The sequence below is a fragment of the Theropithecus gelada genome, chromosome 9 (genome assembly GCF_003255815.1).
Source record: "Theropithecus gelada isolate Dixy chromosome 9, Tgel_1.0, whole genome shotgun sequence".
In the NCBI taxonomy this organism is placed as follows: domain Eukaryota; kingdom Metazoa; phylum Chordata; class Mammalia; order Primates; family Cercopithecidae; genus Theropithecus; species Theropithecus gelada.
This window is the reverse complement of record NC_037677.1, coordinates 57,418,873-57,440,902: the sequence shown is the minus strand read 5'-3', so window position 1 is coordinate 57,440,902 and position 22,030 is coordinate 57,418,873. Positions and strand designations below refer to the sequence as shown.

The 22,030-nt window shown below is 41.4% G+C and overlaps 1 protein-coding gene across 2 annotated transcripts in view; it reads left to right on the top strand.

The window, feature by feature from the left end:
* Positions 1-16,726, top strand: part of LRMDA (leucine rich melanocyte differentiation associated) — a 1,136,440-nt gene extending 1,119,714 nt beyond the window's left edge. For both annotated transcript variants that reach the window (XM_025397503.1, XM_025397504.1), the window contains one exon: positions 16,560-16,726. In XM_025397503.1, the coding sequence (XP_025253288.1) occupies positions 16,560-16,639 (80 nt within the window). In that variant the 3' untranslated portion in view covers positions 16,640-16,726. The remainder of the gene's footprint in view (positions 1-16,559) is intronic.
* Positions 16,727-22,030: the final 5,304 nt, after the last annotated feature.

Below are 22,030 nucleotides of genomic sequence, written 5' to 3'. Positions count from 1 at the left end.
TCCAACCCACCCCATCGTCGGTGGAATCAAATACACAGCAGGGGCAGTTCCAGTTGCTACACACACAATAGAGTCATTGGAAATGAAAACATATTAATTATGTTCCTTAAGGTTAGGAGAGAAATAGCAGGATTCACTAAACCTTTCTAACTTCTCTGTTGAAAATTTGTACCAAAGAGTACATCCTGGGTTGCCTCTTTATTTTTCCTAAGAAACTGCAGAATGAGCCTGTGTATTTGTCCTGTTTTACTGTTTATTCGAGTCTGCGCTTGGGGCTCAGGCTTGCCTCATTGTTGTGCTGAAAATGGAAGAAAGTTGGCTTGGAAAGATGGATCTTTGTTACGACAGAGTAACTTGCAAAAAAAATTACTTGTTTTAAATGCTCGACAATACCTGCACAAGTCCCAGTGGTATATGTGGAAATTCATGCTGTGATGAAATGAGTCATGTAGTATCCAGACCTAGAGCCCATGGAGCAACATGTTTGACCATGAAGGAAATCATTCCTTAATCTGATTTGGATAACTGTCTGTGGCCCAAATTTGGAATTGTGTGTTCCTAGGTCCATTCATTTGACTCCTGTGTATATCCAGGGATCTCCTAGGCTGGTGAGAGATTGTCAGACTCTGCTAGGAGGCAACCTCTGGTGCCCAATAGAGAAGGGTGAGGCCAGGAATGGTGGCTCACACCTGTAATCCAAGCATTTTGGGAGGCCGAGTTGGGTAGGTTACTTGAGGTCAGGAGGTCAGGTCCAGCCTCCTGGCCAACATGCCGAAACCTCATCTCTACTGAAAATACCAAACTTAGCCAGGCATGGGGGTGCATGCCTGTGATCCCAGCTACTTGGGAGGCCGAGGCAGGAGAATCGCTTGAACCCAGGAAGTGGAGGCTGCAGTGAGCTCAGATCGCCCCACTGCTCCAGCCAGGGCGACAGAGTGAGACTCCATCTTAAAAAAGAGAAGGATAAGTTCAGGGGGAATTGAACCGATGATTTTTGTGTGAATTCATATTTATTCTTTAAGTCAGTATTGTGTTTTGTTTCCAGGGATAAGAAGATGTTCACATAATGCTAATGTTAGATTAGCACATTCTGTTTGCAGGCTTTTGTTTTGGCATTTATTTCTCCTTCTTCTTCTGTTCACTGTTTCCCCTTCTACCGCTAGGCCTCCTTCTGATGGTGTCAGAACATGGCATGCCAGTCCAGAGTAGTTTAAAATGAGCTCTGTAAATGTCATGGAACCCCTGCCTCTGCCTCCCCTTTGTGTCTCATTTCAGTGTGAAATTCCAAGCACTTCCCAGTCCTTACTGCTGCAAAAGGTTAATAGCCGTCTTTTTTTTATGTACCGTAAATGCTCAATTCCTAAGGATAGTGTTTCAGGGCAAGTTGAGTGTAATTGCTAAATAATATAGTCATTCTCTTTTTAAATAAGTAGCACTTGCATGGTTCCAGATGCTCCTGCATGCATTTGTGTGCATGTGTACATGCATGCATGTACATGTGTGCACATGTGTGTATGTGTGTGTGTGTGTGTAGGCAGGCATGGGTGAGGCCTCCCCTTGGAGGAAGTCACAGCCATCCCATAGGAGTTTGCACATTTACACCTTTGGGTTTTAAATATTATGCCGCATCCTGGGCTTTTAGGTGCTGCGGATTATGTATAATAGATGACCTGCATTTACAGAGATGTGTGCTATACAGATGTAAATGTTATTATAGCTTTTATATTTTATGTTCTTGTTGAAAGATCATTTTGTCTTTGAATAATATGGCCGTTCAATTTTTTTTGGAGGGGAGGGGGTTATCTTTAAAAGAGAATATGAAATGGATATTGCACATCATATATTTCTTAAAAGTAATTTGGAATTTTAGGGTCTGGGATTGGGGCTGACTGATACACTGCCGTGATGAGATATAACCCCTGGAAAATAACAGCACCAGCACATGCCTGCATCTGTCTAACCTCATAATTCACTTTCACATTGGATTATGGATGTCTGCGTTCAGTGAGTCTATCTTCCCTTTAGGTATTATTTCAGCCCTTTGAGATAATAAGGAAAGTTTAATTGCGTTGTTAATTGATTTTTTGCACAACATTATTACCTTGATTGATTGCAGAGTTGATGAAAATGTTAGACACAGGCAGCGTGGAGTATCAGCCAGGCAAGGAGTGGGAGCCTTGTGGAGAATAGATAACCTTGATGTTAAGAGCTATATCCTTCAGATATGTCTTCCCTTGACATATTGATGGCCCTTGAAAAGGGAAAAGCTGATTGTATGCAGAATGCAATCATTAAACCCACTTCAGCTCGCTGTTGATTAATTTGTTTTTTCCTGAAGGATCTAGTTATAGGGAAGGCCTCACTTGTACCAACCACAGCCATTTTCCAGGTTCCAGACTGTGCTTAACCCTCTAGGTGAAGGGAAGTGAGGAGGGTGGCTTGACTGAGATGGGAAGATTATCTTAGGGTGCACAGGGTGTGTGCTTAAGACTCACAAGGTGTCTCCATGCTCAGGAACACTCTATGTCCTTCACCATGCTGATTTTCCTGAAATTATTGATTCTTTAAAATGCCAATAGCAAGGAACCCTTCACTGAGACCTGGCGTAGGATGAAACTGTCATTTGGGGATTCTCAGGAAGGTGTTCACCAGTCCAGTGGTATCAGAAGAGACATGGCACTCAGGAGCTTTTATTATACATTAGGTAAAACCCTGCATGAGATTGCCCCCATGATTGGAGAATTTAGTTGTTATTGGGGTGTGCCCATGTGTGTGTGTGTGTATAGAGGGTGATGATAAGAAGGGATTTCTGCAGACAGTTTCTTATATTTTCAATTACTCCTCTCCCTGGCCTTATATGACACTTTCTTAGAAAAGTTTATTGAAAGCCATCATCATTTTTTTCTGAGTCCAGGGCCATCTTCATGGTAGCAAAAATCAGGTTGATTGATCAGTTGGTTTACTGATGGATTGATAGGACTTCTGTCCTGTTTCCCTCCTCTCAACTCACACCACTTCATTCGCAACTGCCCAACCCTGCACAGAGCCTCAGTGGCCTGACTTTATGGGCAAAGAAGTTGCCCCTCTGGAAGAATGCAAGCTCTTATACACACAGTACTCCTGGATAGCCTCATCTTCTAGGGAGAACGGATTGCTTCTCCTGCCACCCCCTCGCCAGCTTCCATGCTTATTACTCATGGAACATTCTGGCTTACTTTGCCCTCTTCTTTCATCTGTGGCTGTACCCAATATTCATTCAAACAAAATTTCAATTGTATAGCATTGCTGGAGGCCTACCAATAGTTACATCACCTTCCTGGAGTCCTGAGCCCCCGGGGAGAGGACATGTGGGCTTCTCCCTGCACCACAGAGCACCCTGTAGATGGAATTCTCTGTGTGATGCTAAGCACAGTTTCTCCTCAGGCTGCCCCACCCCCTGCATTATGAGTCTTTCTTCTCCTGAACTCACCACTGGTGCTCAGGGAGTCTAATATCCATAGAGTCTTGGCCCTCAATTACCGTAATGGCTTATAATGAGATTTTGGCCAAGTAGCAGGTAGCAGGTTATTACTTCCTGCTCAGCGTGGGCAATGTCTACGCTGTTAATTTGTGTTGCCGAATGTAGCTTAGAGCTGGGCATCAAACTGTCGGAGCCAGATGTATTCTATTAGGTGCGAGGCTCACATTGGCCCATAGGCAGTTTTTTTTTTTCCCCCCAATATGGAAGCATGTTAACTTACCACAGGGTGAATCCTGACAAATTCAAGCCAGCCAAATAAAAGGGGTAATATCCCAAGTCATCCAAGTAGTACATTCTAGGGACAGATAACACCTGGTACCACCCACTGTCAGCAGTGTCTCTCTGACTGGGGCATTCTATTGATACGCAAAAAACACACCCATCTTAATATTGCTGGAGAGACTCTGGTGCCTTGATTAAGTTTTAATGAGCCTGACCCTAATGAAAGCCCTTATAACATGCTCTTCTACTATTTTCCTTGTCTTTATCTTGGGCAGAAAAAAAGGTACAGAGGTTCATATAACTCTTATAACCTGCTTTCTACTATTAATTCTTCCTTAACCTACAGTTTCTTGCACTAACATATACATACACATATACATGCACACACACACACACATACACACAATTTTTTCTCAAAGCAGGTTAGAGGGTGGGGAGTTGAAGATTGGGAAATTATGAACATATTTTACCATTTGGCACTGGGATGAGCTAGTGTCCAAGAATTGTGCTGTGCTTTCTGCAACAACAGACTCATTTTTTGTAAAGCAAACTTCTTTCGGTTAGATTATATATCATCAGCTTCCCTTTGTTTTCTTTTCAGAGAAAGCAATTTAGGATGTGCTGGAATTAGGAAAGATTATGGTAATATCAGTACAGGAAGAGTTTGTTTGGGTTCTAATGAAGGGTAGGCGGAGTCTGGACCAATGGGCCCAAGTAAGGAAGGCCTTTTCCCCAATCCTTGCAGGGTTTGAATTATGACAAACCCAGTTGTTACAGGGTTTTGCTTAATTTTATTTGAAAGGATTTTTTTTTTTTTTTGAGCTTAAAGAATTAGGAAAACAAGAAAGCAACTTGTCTTTATTTTCAATGACTCTCAAGAAATTTCAGCCTGCAGAACCAGACAGAACTGCGGATGTTCCCTGCTTTTGATGTAAGCTCTCTAATAGGAACAGATCTAAAACCCAAAAGCAAATTTCTGCTTGAGAGCAAAGCCAAAATTCCCATTCAGACTCTGCAGGAGGACCCCCACTGCTCAGATTTCTTCATACAAGATTCTGTCAGTTTTGGGGGAGTCTAAAGACTTTATGTGAAATTTTTCCTGCAAGTTATTTTTTGGTTATACTTCATAAATGATGGTTCAGATCTATTCTACTTATCCAAAGAAACTGTTTTCTTCTTTTTTCCTGTTAATGTAATTGCACATCACTAAAATTTGAATGTTTATGGTTTTTCTTTTAAAGAGCTGGAACAACCTTTTATTATTATTATTATTTAGGTACCATTAGTTTTCAGACTGCTATTGGGGATAAAATAAAACCTCCATTTACCAAAACTCAAGACATTAGAACCCTCAGTTAACCAGATTTTTTTAAATCTCTGGTTTTAGGTAGTCTTGATTTTACAAGAATAAAAACTAATGTCATGAGTTTTACTTTTTAAAAAGAAATAAGGGCCCCTCTTTAGGTTGTCCTAAAACAGTGTTTCTTAAAGATGGTCCCTCAGGATCGGCATCACCTGGGAACTCACAAAAATGCATACTCTTGGCCCCGACTCAGATCCACGGAATCAGAAACTCCGGTGAATTGGGCTTGGCAAACTGTGTTTTAACAGGCCTTCTCAGTGATTCTGACGCATGGGCAAGTCATAGAATCACTGTCCCAGGGCTAACCCACACATTTCTACCTATAACTGTTCAGGGATGTATAATAAATGCTGGGGTTCAGAATAAGTATGCTGAGATCTTTTCATCTATTCCACAATTTTAAAAAAATGTACTGCATACCTACTATGCCATAGCTTTACGATGCATGGGTGAAAAGCTGTCGTTTTCCATTTTTTGGAGCTCATATAAGCAGGAGATCCTAAGATCTTGAGAAATGTTCAATCCGCAGCCTTCTCACCCCAGCTAAACTCCTAACTGTACTATCCTCATTAAAGGCACTCAAAGAAATATTCAGTTGTGGTCACTGATTACCTAGTAAGACAGTGAAATTGACTTTGGTTTTAGTGTCTTATGCGTGAAAATTCAAAAAGGTTTTTAGCTAACCATGAGTTAATGAGATAATTTAATTAACAAGGACCCAACATTCCCCTAGTGGCTAGTCACGTGACTGTTATATTAGGAAAGTTAAGAAGATGTGTGAGGGCCATTTTATACTTGCCTCACTGACCACTTGAGAGGCCTCTCGGCTGAAATGGAGAATAACACCTGGACCCAGCTCTGGTTTCCCCTGCTTTGAAGGCCAGTAACTCCAGTTTGTGTTTACTCCTTCCCTGATTGAATCCACTCATGTATTTTTATCCTATAAAATTCTAATTTAAAATGCCATTCCCTAGAATGTTATACCTTTATTGCTGTTTTTTGGGTTTTTTTTGTGTGTGTGTGTGTTTTTTTTTTTTTTAAAATAATGATGTGTTTGAAATCTCTAGAAGCCCACAAATACCTCTTTCTCCTAAAGGGAGGTGATCATTCGTTGTTCCAGGCATGAAAATAGTTACTTGACCCATGTACCAGAGACCAATGATGGGGATCAGATGAGGATCAAACAGCAGCTGGAATTATTGTCATATTTTTATTTGAGTAGCTTCTGCCTCTCTTTTTTGATGACACTGGGACCAGGTATCCCAAGAAGGAAGGCAGTGGCTGGGTGGATTTGCAGGAAGGGGGAGCATTAAAAGAAGATAACTTTGTGTGTATTGATCCATTTTTCATGTTTATTTATTTTTATGTTTTTTACTTTTTTGTCTGTCAAATGATGGCAGCTCCATGCCATCGGATGGCATATCTTTTTGAACTTTCATAGTAAAAATGACTTTTCCCGCTAAGAAATGCAGGAAATTTTTGTTTATTATTTTGAATGCTTATTTACATTTGTGGAGGTGATATGCAAAAATCCCCAATCTCTGAGCCTGGAAGATTAATTAGAACACTTGATGGTAAAGAAAATCAGTCCCTGAAATTGAGGCGAGAAGAACCCCAAAACGGGGGGCAAGGAGTATCTGATAGCCCTATTCCTGAAAGCCTTCAGCGCAGATTGACCAAACATGACATATCGGTCATTCAGGAACCTATAATTGGTGACCAAAAGCACAGTGTGGCTTTAACGACTCTCCCTGAATAGTTGCCGCCATTTATTTATTTATTTTTTTAAAAGCAAGCGGCTGCTTTCCTAAATTCATGCTGCCCTCTAGTGGTGATGCTCCCGACTTCAGCTGGAAGGTGGAAAGGATGAATGTAGAGATAATGGCGGGAATGGAGGAGGTGGTGACGGGGTGGCTTTTTCCTTTCTTTCTTTTTTCTTTCCTGTCTGAAAGATGTCTGAGTTCCTCACGCAAACACTGAGAAAGAAACGTGAGGCCAGAGCACTTGACCACTGTCCGTTTTGACTGACAGCCTGGTTGATGTGACATCCATCACGGAGCCGCCCTGAAGGGCACTTCACAAATCTGAACGGTTTCGCATCCCATCTCGGCATGCACTTTGGAATCCAGCCCATCTCAAATCCATTGAGCCCTACTTAGAATACAGACATAGGAGAGAGGAGAAACACACTCACACCAAACTAGTCTTGCAGTTCAAGTTTCTCTCTAAGAAAAAGCAAGTAGGAATGAGCCTACTAAGTAAGGATGTGGGTGATCTTTGATGTTCTCTGGAGACCCCTGGTTCCTGTGAACAGGACTGAACAAATAAATAATGAATTTGAAAAATAAGCGGAAAAGCAAAATTTATATTCCTGTCGCCAAGGCAGTGTCTTATAATTCAGGGATATTTCTGGGCTAGATAGAGTTATATGGGTGCCTGGTCTGGTTCTGTCACCTTCCAAAAGCCAGTTGGAACCTTATTTTTCTGCTCTGTAAAATGAAGGAATTTACCTGAAATGAAGTTCTTTAAATTCTTTCTCAGCTTGAGAATCCTCCAATACAGTTAAAGAAATATTTATAAAGAAAAGTTTACCGTTCTGTATCCAAGCTTACTAGGCAGTACAGCAAATCACAGAGAATCCTTGTAGGACAGTGTAAACAATTCATTGTTTAGGAAGTCAAGAACAAAAACTGTTTCAGGCTTCATCTTTGCTTGGACCAAAAAAAAAAAAAAAAAAAAAAAAAGTAACCTGATGCTAAAAAACAAAATTTGGACTGCTAAGAAGATTTAACAGTTCATTTGGGGGGTGGGGAGGAGAGGGGTTGTTGGAGAAAGGAAATATTTACCATGGAGTTTGACCTCTCATATTTATGGTATGTTTCTGTTTGATTGACATACAATGTGTATAGAGGTAGGAGCCAAAAAAGGGAGCTCCCAATAAAGGGGCTAGTGAGCCCATCCTCCAATCTGAGAATCTTTCCTGTCAGTTTGTACTCACTCGTTACTACCCCCAGTCCAAAAAAATAGGAAATTAAAAGGCATTGACATCTAAGCGAAAGTACATTGTCTGTTTCCTTTCCAGGATTCACATAATGGAAATATTCGCTGCCAGATAATTTTTAATCTGTTAGTCTAATGTTTCTTTCATGTGGAGAGGACTGAATGGCCCACCCAGTCTGGATAGAGCCACGGCGCCTATAACCTGAGTGTGGGGTCCAGGACCCAAGGTGGGACAGCAGAAAATGTCACCAAGGATCTGCTCAAAGATGCAGTTATTTCTCAGACTTGGGCCAGCTTTTCCATTTTCCACAGACAGATTATATAATAGACTATATGAAGAACTTGTCCTGCATTTTCTTCTCCTCTCTTTCCTTCCCCACCTTCCCTTCTTCTTCTAAGATGACAAGCCTCATTTCAGCTGCCCTGGGAGCCCAGGGTGTGTTTTCTAGAGGCTCTGGTTTGTCACACGACAATAAGCCTGCCCACTCTGTGACTGCCTGTGTAGCCTCCCTGGTCTGGGAGGCTAGCCCCACAGCCTTACCTGCTGATCCCCTTCACGACGAATTTTGCGAATATCCCTTCCCTGCTGACCGACTTCCTTCTCCTGTTTTTCCTTCCCTACAAACACGTGGGTGAGACTTGACAAGGCCCAGCATTTGTCTGAGCAGGCTGTGTAATCTGTCCTCTCCCAGTGGAAAGCCACACTGGATGGGTCTGAGCATTGGAGTCAAATGCCCTCTTGTCAAAAGGATAGGTTGCCTGGCCATTTTGTTAGCTTTCTTTCCAGGTATGGTGCATCCTAACCCTTGAATCGGTGCTCCACACTCTAATATTTTGTCTGGCATTTGGTAGAAGACAACATATCAGAACCCCACAGTTTGGACCCTATCATGCACTCGGTATTCACCTTTCTCCTTCATACTCTTTGTGCTAAGAAATGAATAAAAACTAATGTTTACTCTACTTTATGATAACAGTGCTGGCAGAAATAATCAACCTGGGAAAAAAATGACAGCAACTAATCCTGCACATAATATAATTTATGATGAATGAAAAATGGACCAAAGATTTATATCTTGTTGATATATTGAAAACCACACAAATACATGGGGAGGAATTAGCCTTGATAGAAATAATGAAAACAAAATAAAATTGAAATGAGCTAAAACTACACACAATAAAGTTTGTTGACTAAAGTTTAACAGCAGACACAAGTCTTCTTGTCACAATTTAGATCTGCAATATTTTACTCAAGGAAATGGGACTTTGTAAAAATAAATGACTCTAAAAGAGATTTAGAAGATGTAATCAGCAAATTTAATATTTGGCCAAAGCTGATCGAGGACTTTAACCTTACTGTAAAAATTACATGATAAAGGATTGATCCCATTGAAGATAAATTCAATAAAATAGAAATGAAAATGTTAAAAATAGAAATGCTTTTTGTACTTAAAAATTGATCAAGGAATTAAATTGGCTAAATGGAGTTTGCTGTGAATAATTAACGCTTTTTCAAAGAAAAATTATCAGGCTAGTTTACATGTTTGTATTTATAAACCCAAAGTCAAAGCATCCCTGGAGTCAAAGTTGGGGAATTCAAATGTCTACCAATACAAGACATCAGGGTCAGTGTAGTAGGGTAGGAATACCCTTGTGGGGTTGTTTTTGTACAATGAAGGTGAAGCAGGAAGCATGGTTTGAAGTGGTCACTGCAGTATTTAGCAAAGGACAGTGTTCAATACCCCCCCAACCTATGGTGCAAGAGCCCTAACAGAGGTTTGGGGGTTGGCATGCACTGTTGTAATGCAGTACCCCATTCCCACCCAAGATGCAGATGATAAACCGAGACACTTGCCTGAAGTCATGCTCAGCTGGGTTGGGAAGCAAGTCTCACACTTTTTTTTTGCTTTCTCTACCCTCCCCTGGGTAAGGTGGAGAGCCTTTCTTCATTTCATCTCCAACCCGAGGCATCTCAGATGTGCTGCAGATGAAGGGAAAATATACTGGGTGGAGAGAAAGGTCTTCGTCCTCCTTCCTCAAAAACTGCTCCCACACAATCCCTTCCCCTAATACCTTTTAAAGTCTCTCTTCTTTATTTTGTCTTAGTATTTAAGTAGCTTACACTGAAGTAGGATGTTGTGCTGGGAGCCTGTCATTTCGCAGGCTCCGCTAAATCCTGTGTGATAGCCACAGCAGAGCTGATAGCACATCACATGGGCTGACCTCAGGGTATTGCTCCAGCTACTTCTCAAGATCATAAAACATGGGTGTTTATTCCTTTCCAGTTCCCCGCGCATTCATGGCCGCACTTAACAAAGACCGAGGAATGTGCTTTCTGGGGAATGTCCCTTTCCAGTGTGTGATGTTTACAGCTCTTTAGGCCAGATGATAATGTTCACTGCACTTCTCTCTTTTCAACTAGATGTTGTGATTGCTTTGTTTTTGTGGGAGAAAGTGTTTGGGGTAAAAACAACACCAGGATTTAGGAACTGAGGCCGTTGCCTCCTGTTACTCTTTCTTTTTCAATGAGGCAAATATTTAATCTGTATATATTTTCAGTGTTTCAAATGTCTGAAGTCATACCAGAGGTTAAAAGATAAGTGTCCAGCAATTGACATTCCTTACTTTGTAGATTCTGTGTAAATTTTATGTACATGATTATTTTAATGGTATTCATTTATTCAACAAATATTTATTGAACATCTCCTCTGTACCAAGTGCAGATGCTCTCCAACTTACAAAGGTTCAACCTATAATTGTTTAATTTTACAAAGTCATACACATTTGATAGAAGCTGTAACCCCATTGTAAGTCGAAGGGCTTACAACTTCAGATAGTTTCAAGTAATGATGAATTTTTGGTTTACAATAATTTCAACTTACAATAGGTTTATTGGGATGTAGCTCCATGGTAAACAAGATGCTTCTGTATGGTTTAAGGTACCGGGTGTTAGAAATTGGGGAGGAGGGAGAATATTGTAGGGGATGACACATTTATGGACAAGTATAGAGTCCCATGGAAACATTGTTCTAGAGCCTTCTGCGGTGGACCAGGATGCTCCTGATCACCTTTTCCTCTCTGTCACTGGGCCCATCCACCTCTTCACAACATTGTTATCACCTTTTGCAGGGGTCATGAGGTATCTAGTTCCTTCCTTTCCATATAGGTTACAGAACAGAAGTTCTATGGGGGAACCGTTCATCCCCTACCTCCATCCTAGTGCTAATTATAACCTCCTCATATCACAATGGGATTGAGATATGTTTGTGATTCCATAGCTACATTTATAAACTCATATGAAATAGCATTTAAAATAACGATCCCTAAAGTGATGACTACCAAAACTAACAACAGTGATAATTATTCTATTTTACAAATATAAATGTATTGGTTCAACCTACACTCTAGTATCAATTGCATTTTTGTAATTTACATGCAGATTCTTTTTTTTTTCACCACTAAAATATTAGTGACAGACCACTTGCTTTGATGGCTAGGCTTTAGTTCTGTTGAATACGGAGTTATGAGTGTTGGGCTTATGCCAAAGCCAATGGGACACAGCCTAGTTAGTGGTCAGCACTTCTAGCTGTGAGTATGAAATACAGGTTGCAGGAAAGTTAATGAAAACCCTTTCCTCGGGGATTTTGGGGTCCTCTAGAGGCCCCCTTCTATCCAGGTTATGCTTTAGGGATACAGGCTGGATGGGTTTCAAGGGCTGACTTAGTCTAAATCAATTTTTTTATTGACTAACCTGTTGAATTTGTCTCCTGCATCAGGCAGTATTGGACCTGGTGTTCTCATCTTCATAAGGAAAACATTGGAAAATGCCAAATCACCTATTTCAGAGCTAAAATGAACCTCTCAGGTTATCTGGCCCCTTGTCCTTGTTTTGCAAATGGGGAAACCAGCCCAGGGAGAGAAAGGGACATGTACATGGTCACATGACTATTAGGGCAGGGCTGGATCTAAATGCGGGTCTTTCCCCACTTCGCCTTACTAAATAGACTATTGAACTGCAACTGGTATTGTGAGGCCGTCCAGGAATCAGGGAGTCCAGGATGCTGGATGAAATGAAAGGATGTGCAAGAATTCCCTTCCCTGGACTGGACTCTCAGGGCCCCCCCGCCCAGCAAAATCACTGCTACTGACCCTGCAGTCCCAGCCTTACATCCAAGAAAGGAGGCTGAGTCCCACCCACTCAGGCAGCCCCAAGGTTATAACTTAATCTGCATAATTAGGACATCCATTCCAGAGGGGGAAAACATGGAAAAGATAAAGGGCCTCTTTAAAACAGATTCTTCCTGATAAATTTTTTTCATAATTATAGCTTTAACAGCTTATGGTGATGGGAAAGCTGGCTACTTAAGAAAAATTAGGAGTCTCATTTGGCAGGAAAAGAATCCCCCGGGGGACAGTGCCCTGTCATTTTTCAGGGTCTCTGGAAAAGAAACCCCACACAGACAGCTGCACGTCAGCCTGACACAGGGCAAGCCTGCTTTACTTAATATGGCCAAAGCCAGATCTTTTAATTAAAAACACTGCATATGCCATTAAATGCGTTGTTCCCCCTCCAGTCCCAAGACGTTGTAGTTTGAGGAGATACAAACAAATGAATACGTTGCAGATGTTCAGAGAAACCATTGCCTACTTGAGTCACAAACCAGCGGGTTCCCAAATTCCAGCCTCGGAGTGCCTCCCCATCAAAATGTTCTTTGCAAGCAAACTGTTCCCTCTGTAATTTTCACAGTTTATGGCAGTTGCCATGGCGGGAGAAGAAGGGCCGTGGGGCGGACGAGGGAGAGAGAAACACAATGCCACCTCACTTAATTTACCAGCAGAGCCTCATATTTTACAAATAACCTTCATGATAAATAAAGGCCTGTGGCCACACATGGGACTGTGCTGTTCTGTGCATGTTTGCTTTTCCTGGCTAATTTTATTTATTTATTTTTGAACACAAAAGTCACATATTGGGGGTAATCACATCCCGACTCTGAGATCTGGGAGGAGACGCACAGAGGCAATGCTCGCTTAATTTCAGCCACCAGAGATGGTTTGAGTTTGACAATTTCAGCCGATTCTTACCATCACTAGCCAGAGCACCTTTCTGCCCAGGCGAGTCCCGGCAGCTGGATCTCATTTTCAACTGCCAGGCCATCCCCACGCCTTCCTGGAGCAGCCCACAGACTGAGTGCCATCCGTTCCGGGAGTTTATTCAAGGTGACAGCTCCTCACACAATGGCCTTCTGATCATCTCAAGTAGCCAAGATATCAGTGGGGTCGGGCGTGCTCCCCCTGCAAATTCCAAATTTAGATTGACTGAGGTTATCCTTAGGCCCCTTGTCCCCACCGCTCCAGCAGAACAGAACTGCCAGGACCTTCGCAGCCACAGTGAGTTTTGTAATGATGTCTGGGGAGAGATGTTCTGCAGGGGCAGGCAGAGAAGACCCCGAGTGATGGGGAGTGATGTCAGCTTTCGTTAGAGCGGCAGACAGCGTTAGAATATCCTTGGCATAATATGGCGCTGGTATCTCTGTCAGCATCTCTGTTTTCTGTCACCGCACACAATCCTGGGCCTGTCTACAACCCTGACGGTGTCTTTTCAGATCAGGCTGTTGCCAGCACAGAGACTAGCTCCGCTCTTCACCACACAGCCCCTTTGTTTGAAGTCTGCCCTTTTGTCATTAATGCACTTGATGTCTATTTAAATCTGACAGTGAATGTGGTATCTGTTTTCCTGTCAAGAGATCATTGACAATATTAATACCTCATGTCCTTGCCTCATTTTCCAAGCGCTGACACCTAGCCACAGTCTCCTGCATTCATCAAACAGCCTTCTCTCACCAGGATGTCTATAAACATTCTTACTTCCAGGCCCAAAGAAAAAGGGTAGGCCTTGAAAAGGGCTTTTATCAATGCCAGCCAGAAAGAAGGCTTGGGAATGTGGCACAGAACACATCACAGCCCACGTTCCAGGAGCATCCAGCCTGTTTCTAGGGCGGCACTTGCCGTCCAAGTTGCATCTAGGTGAGCTCTGGAGTTGAAGTTTACCCTGGAGCAAGGGAAGAAAAAAAGCAGTTGAATCCCTGAATGTACTGATGTACTGGAGAGTTTACTGGAGATAGGGCACTCAGTGGGTGGTGTGTGTGTGTGTGTGTGTGTGTGTGTGTGTGTGTCTTTCATCCTTTTGCTTAAGAGAAAGATTGTGTTCTTTATGACATCCAACAGACCGTATCCATTCCTTTTTATTAGAATTCATGTTATCCTAGTGCTGTAGAAAGAAATTAGCATCCTTTGGCCCCATCCTTCCACATTCTTCAGGGTTTATTTGAATCAATTATGTTTAAGGAAGCCCTCTGTGGATACCTGGCAGAACCGAGGCACTCCCACCCAGGCCTGTAGTGGATGCTATTCCTGGAGCAGGGCCTGACCAGAAAACCCCACAGACCCGCAGGATCCTGGCATGGGTGACAATATTAGTACAATGCTGATGGCTACATTATTCAGCACAATAAAGGAAACAGCCCAATGCCAACAACTAAAAGAATAATTTAGGTCCCGAGAAGGGTCTCAGTGAGGTTCCATCCAGGCTCAGTTTCCAGGCACCAGACCCATACTGAAAACCAGAAACTGGGGATTGGGGGCCAAGGAGAAAGCATGACCACGGAGGAAGAATGATCCACAGTAAACCTGCTCGTGGGAACATGGCAGGAAATAAAACTAATGAGAGTGAGCCCAAGGCCAGCTTTGAGGCCATGGAACAATGTCACCCTCTCTCCATTGCCAACTCTGAGAGACTCTTTGACCCTAGCAATTTCTAGCTTTCTTCCAAGTCATCCAAACCAGGGAGCATCTGCTTTGTCCTTAAACGTTTCTAAAAGTCATTTTGATCCTTATGTAAGAATAAGGTTTGAAGTTTTGTAGTGGAGAAACATCTCTTTTACAGTTGCAAACATATTTACTACTTAGAACTTCTGATGTGAAGAACCTGGTTAATTTCAAGTGCTAATTTATCACAAATTAAAAAAATAAATGAGCTTATTGGTTTCACACTATTACACTGATGGAAATAAAAATAATCATGTCCCTAGGTAGCTATTTTCACAAGCAGATTTGTGGCTCTTAAATGAATGTCTTATGGACATTTCCTTTCTTTTTTTCAAGTTGTGTACAGTTAGTTCAGAGACTCAAGTCCAATTACTTCTAAGACAACTCCGTCTAACTGAATTTAAAATAGGTTTTTCTAAAAATAAAAGAAAATAAAAACGCAGGTGGCGAAAACAAAACAGATTTTTCCTTAATAATCCTACAGAGCTTTCATAATAACTATGGAGGTGATTTCTTATGGGTATTTAGAATAAATAATGAGTTGACTAAAAAAGTTCAACCCTACTGTAGGGGCATTTTTCATTGTTAAGTCTCCTACAGTCTCCTTGAATGAGAGGAGAGCCTTATGTGGAGCCACAGAGTTACTTAAAGTAAAACTGAAAATGGAAATCAAATGCTTTCTGACCGGAGAAAGAGAGTTCAGGATGCCTGTAAGAAGCCATTTAATGTTGGAGGCTCTGTTCCTGTCCATGTGGAGTTTTTTTGGTTTGTTTGTTTGTTTTTGTTTTGATGGCATCTGGCTCTGTCACCCAGGCTGGAGTGCAGTCGTGCAATCTTGGCTCACTGCAAGCTCTGCCTCCCGGGTTCACACCATTCTCCTGCCTCAGCATCCCAAGTAGCTGGGACTACAGGCACCCGCCACCACACCTGGCTAATTTTTTTTTTTTTTTTTTAGTAGAGAAGGGGTTTCATCGTGTTAACCATGGTGGTCTCGATCTCCTGACCTTGTGATCCACCTGCCTCGGCCTCCCAAAGTGCTGGGATTACAGGCGTGAGCCACCGCGCCCGGCCGTCCATGTGGTATTTTGTCAACACTGCCTCTCTTCCTTAATCATCCCATATGTGCTCAATGCCTGGTGCCTGCCAGGATTTGGAATATTCTCTCTAGAAGTTAACAATATTGCTTCATGATAAAGGGTATCAAAATAGTCACATTCTGGGAAGATTGTTCTGTCTTTTGCTTGGGCTGGGTTCATCTTTAAACTCTTAATTTTCCATTCTTAGAAACTCTACTAAGGGAAACTGGAGTGAGGAGAGGCTATATTCTGGGGAGTAATTGGCCAAATTAGAGAAGTACCTAACATGTGGAAGAGAAGTCATGCAGAAAGTGATATTCCTAGGAACCTGTATTTGTAGTGACATTTTATTTCAATGTCAACTCTAAGGTCGACAGAACCTCCTTCTCTGTGAGGACAAAAAGATAGAGTTCTTCCTTTCTGGGGCTTCATCCACTTTCTGCTGCCCGTTGGATCTGTGATTGTCTTGCATGTCTGTTTTTCAGTGCCTGTGGCTTCCCTGCTATGCTAATTGTGCCACCTGTAATGATATGTGTCTTTTTATTCACAGGTGTCCTGGGGAAGTGTCGCTACATTTACTACGGAAAAAACTCGGAGGGCAACAGGTTTATCCGAGATGACCAGCTCTGAAACCAAGTTCTGTATACCTTCATCCATTTCATGAAAATAAAATCAAAAGGGAAATCAAAAATAAAGACAATGCTAAAGAAAAAACAATAGCCCACGTCGCCTCTCTTTGGGAAAAGCTATGACTTCAGCTTTTGGAACCTTCTGCTGACTTTGCCAGGCCTGTCAAGATGATCCTTCTGCCTTAGACTGAGTGGTCACATAGAGATTGACATGATTGCCCTTAAGCAGGTCTCATCCACCAGGGTGACAGACAGCGGTGGCGAAGCAACGGGGCTGACGGCATGAGCACTGTGATAGATTGCCTGGTCCTGCCACTGCTCACAGGGGAGCAGAGGTCACACCTGGGGCCTCCCTGGGCATGCTCAGTGGCTGCAGTCAAGTGAGAAAGACTGTCTTCAGCTCACCTATTGAGCTGAAATGCCTCTGATATCATCGTGCTGCGGGCTTATTTTTAGTGAAAAAGTCACAGTTTAGGGGAAGGCCACTCTCCCTCACTTCCTTTAAATCTTCACCTCCTGTATTCTGCATATACATAGCTCCCATCTCTTCCCCTCCACATTCCTTTAGCATCATTTTTATGACAGGTGATGCATTTCAGTTTGCAGTTTTTCAGAGAAGAAGGTATAACTTCCCAGCCAGGTCATACATTTATGGCTGGCTTCATGTTGCTACAATCCCTTTATTGGAGTAAATAGCTTTCCCTAAATCCCTGACTACAAAAGCATGGACTTTTATCTTGTTTCATTCAACTCTAAATCCACTTCTTGCCCTGAATATGATGCAGTGTAAGGCAGTAAGACATCTTTCTCAGCACGAGGGTTTGGTTGCACCAGGGACTCTTATTCATTAATTTATTTTTAACCGTATACACTTCCAGTGATGCCTGGGGCCATACTTGTGCGTGGGGCTGGCTTGCTCCTTTGGGTGCTATTTAAAGGTAGTGAGGTGATGAAAGATAGAGTGATGGGTCAGGAGGTTAAAAAACAAAATTAAGACTGTCAAAAACACCCACCAGACCAAAGAGTTTTTATAGAAGGCACAAACCTTTTGGATTTCACTTTTGTCACGACTTCTCAGAAATCAAATCCATAGGTTGTGAGACGGTGCTTCCTGTATGCTTGGCTGTGCCCTAGCACTAATGTCACAAGGAACGTAAGTGTGATCATTGCTAGTTGGGTGACTCTAAGTTTATCTAACTTGCTGGTACACCAGTCAGATCACTCTAGAAGATATTCAAAAGGCTGATTGTTCTTGACACAATAGTGTTTATTTTTCTGCTTCTTCTTTTTAGACCAAGTGTTCATTGTCCTCCCAGTATTAGGTCAGTTGGATGACAGCAAAACCTGAAAGAGAATCCCTCCAAGTTATAGATACTGGGGACTAGGAGCTGCTATTGTAAAACTACGGGGACTCAGAATCCCTAAGGTGCCCAAGGAGAACCTACTTTCTCAGCTCTAGCCCGTTTACATAGCCTCTGGCCCACTGAGTCAACACAGGCCTTGAATGATATGTATTGAGGCTGGCAGGAGTCCCTGTTAGAGATTATGCAACCCTTGTTAATCAGTTCTTCAGACAAGTTAACATAAAAATCCTCAAAACCATGAATAATTGGAGAATGTTGAATGTTTGCCTTTATCTCTCAAATCCATTAGTAACTGGAGTTGAGTACCTTTTCTCTGTTTGATCTACAAAACAGCACTGGAAAAATGCTTTACATTATCTGCATTTGGTCCCACCCTGGATCGTTGTTTAGAAGCATCAACACATGCTTTCTCCCTGGCATAATATGGGCAGCCAGAGTTCTGTGCAAGGGCAGCTAGACGAGTCCGATGTCATATCCAATCTAGCCGCACATATATCCTTGTCTTTATAAAAGGCTTTAACCCTGCCTCAAACAATAAAAAAGCACTTGTGAACTGACCACAGAATTTTTCCATCTTTATTTTTCTTACTTGTTTACTTTTTTTAATGTCAGAACCATTTGTATCATGCGCAGGAATGTCTCCCTCAATGTGAGCTTTGGAGGCAAAACATATTTTTGGAGTGAGTTATTGGCCACATTGTTTCCCTCTCTTTGGGTTGTTTATTTTCTTCCAGAACGGTGTAATAACTTTAATTAAGATTAGCTTTAATTATAAATTACCTAAAGGCCATCACTAAGGTATATTCATCTTATTGATAGAATTGCAGTGAGCTTTGTTTTTCTTAGGGAGGGATAATGATAATGAAGTGCTGGGTTGCTCACAGTTCCACTGTGTGTTAACCAGATTTCTCTGTGCTAGAGCTAGATTTTGGTCTGAATTGGCAGAGGTAGAAGCCATGCTGCATGTTTATCTTAAATCTGTAGGAATTTCCCAAGCCTTGTTTTTCAAAGTCAAGAAGTAGAAAGTAATAAATTCAATCAGGGACCAGACATGTTTTGTACCTCCTTTACCCTTTGGTCTTTCTTCCTTTTATCCTATTCCACTGAGCTTGTTCTTTGGGGATTGTGGTGCCTGACATCCCTGTCTTCCCTCCCCTAGGACGCTGACCTGAGTGGAGAGACCTCGGCAATACAAGGCTGTCCTGCAACTCTCTGTTGCCTCAGCAGTGTCAGGACGACTGTCTCTTTCCTAAGTAACATAATTTTAAAGAACAATTTGTTCCTTAGGGAATAATGTCTTGGATTGTGGGGAATCCTATTAAAAGTACAACTATTGCGATCATTTGCTTTTACTTTTACCAGCCTCGCTCATAAACCCTCCATCTGTTTGTTGCTTTAAATAGAAGCACATTATAAGAGATTATCACTTGATCAGGCTGCATGTCTGAGTGTTGTGTGTTTTCACATACTCATGTATACTAAGGAATAAAAGAAAGCAAACCACAGATTCTGGATGAAAGGATTTTTTCATTTGTGTGTGTGTGTGTGTGTGTGTGTGTGCATGAGTGTGTTTCCAGCAGAGACGTATCTTGCACATTTTCAAGGGAAAAATGTCTTTCTTGCTGTTTTCAGGAAATAACCTGGCTGTCTTTTCTTTGTTAACATGTAGACCAAAAACAATCCACAGGGCCCTTTTCATCAAAACAATAATGGTGTTTAGTACTTGCTACTGGCAAAGGCAGCCTAAATCAGGTCTGTGTGGCTGCAACACAGGTAATGCCCAGCATGGACACAACAGTACCCATTGCGACTCTTCCTTGGTGTCCATCATTGTAGCTGATCCAGTGTGACCTTTGACCATCTGCTTCTTCCAGTTCTGTTTCCAGGAAGAAACCCTCTCTGAAGAAGGGTGCTACCACTACTCAATTCTCTCTAAGTTGTTCAAATACCATGCAGGAAACTGAGTAAGTTGTGAGTAAGACCTGGAAAGGAAAATGAGACCTGAGAAGCACAAAGAATGTTGATTACCTGTTTATATGACAACTAGACCATCGGCTTGTGGTCCAGTGTCGTGTGTTACTTCTAATGCATCAGCAACCACCCAAATGACCTGAAGAACATTGAAAGGCACAACCACTGTTCAAAATATTGTCTTCCTACACGTTTACCTGAAATTTCCCAGCATTGGCAGTTCCCATCCTTTGGGTAATTATAATGCTAAGTGTTAATTTGTGACTTTGTGGTTGGGATCGGTCATAAATTGTGTTATTTGTGCATATTATCCTATAAACACATGCTAATTCTTCTAGACTATCTTGGAATGTGGCCCAGAGAACAAACAACCTGGGACAAGGGAGTTTTGCTAAGAAACAGTAGGGGAAATTGTAAGTATGGAATATGTTTGGTGGAGAGTTGCTACAGTAGGAATGATATAAATGGCAATAAATGGGATTATGCCAAGAGACAGAATGCAGCAGAATTAAAATGTGGCATCTTCATGGCTAGGAGTAAATTGAGAAGGAAAGGGAAAAGACAGTTTTCTGCCAGTTAAAAGGTTTGCTGATATTCAGTACTACAGTGATGTTTAGGGATATTTTATCCTCAAAATGTAATCATGTTTCATATAAATGAGTGTCCACCCATTTAATGTTTTACAAGTTTTTCTGTCCAACACAATGAAACAGTGTAGAAAAGATGGTTCATGGAGCACTGTGGGAACAAATGATCACATGTGTGGCAGCTGCATATGGACAGAGATGACTGTGGCTGGTACCTAATATTCTACAAACTCAGCATCCTAAGGCAAGTGCCTCAGCTCTGGACCAGCTAAAAAATACAAGGTAAACTTATGATCTGGGCAGTCATATGAAAGAGAAAATAGTTTTATGGTCATGGGAAGTCTTCATATATTCATCAAGTTCAGAGGTAGATGGACACCTTGAGAAGATAACACAAAAAACCAAAAATATTTAAAGAAAAAGACGAGTGCCTGTATATGGTGCAAAAGATGCTGGCAATAGGATTTAACTGTTATTGGCGTGCAGACAGCGAATAAGAACTTAGCTCATCGAAAGTGTGAATAACATCTTAGTTCAAGTGGATTATGTGGATTAATATGCAGAATATCCTAGGAATCATGTTTATGTTTTGTCACATCAATTTACTTTAAATAAACTTTTCCTTCTTCGTATTGTAATAGTTCTCTCAATGTTATAAATAGGAATGTATTTAAAACCTCTGGGATAATTTCCTTTAGATGTGAGCTTTCCAATTTAGGTGTTTGTGATGAGAGGGAAAAAGTCCTGACAGTGGGCTTAATCACAATATTTAGACTCTTCTAGTTACAGAGTATCAAAATAGGTAAGAATTAATGTATATTATTTATTCACAAAAGCTCAATTTCATAAATCATAGTCTAAATCATAATAATTAAGTGCTACTATAAAAGAAATTTCCCTTGGAGCAAGATACAAATAAAATTTAACACCCAGGTAGAGTACGGTGTTTTAATTTTTATGTTATTACTGTTTAAAGTCATCTTTCATGAAAAAATGTACTCTGACTTCTACCCCACATTCAGTTTTTCAGGTTGTGCTTATGATAGAAACAGCTTTTGGGGGCAAAATATAGCTTAATTAGAACAATAACAATGACAGCTATAAAGTCTTCTAAAACTTTTAACTAATTACTTGGGTTATTAGAGAGAGAGAGAGAGAGAGAATGTGTATGAAAGAGTTTGGAATCTAACTAGAGAATTCCTATTACTGACATAAATTCTCTAAGTTTTGCATGGACTCCAAAATAGGTCAGCAATTATCCTGTTACCATGTTACATAGAAAAATGCATCTATTTCATAGCCAATTAATTAATATCTACTTTGTGTCCTCCTTTCCTATGAATTGCTGATCTACATTTTATGATGTCAGTCATAAAGTGCTGAAGCCCTGGTGCGACAGTGTCGTGATGTTTTTGTTTTTCCCCTTCTTGGCTTTTTAAACACAGGATCATTGTTCAAAGAGTAACTTAG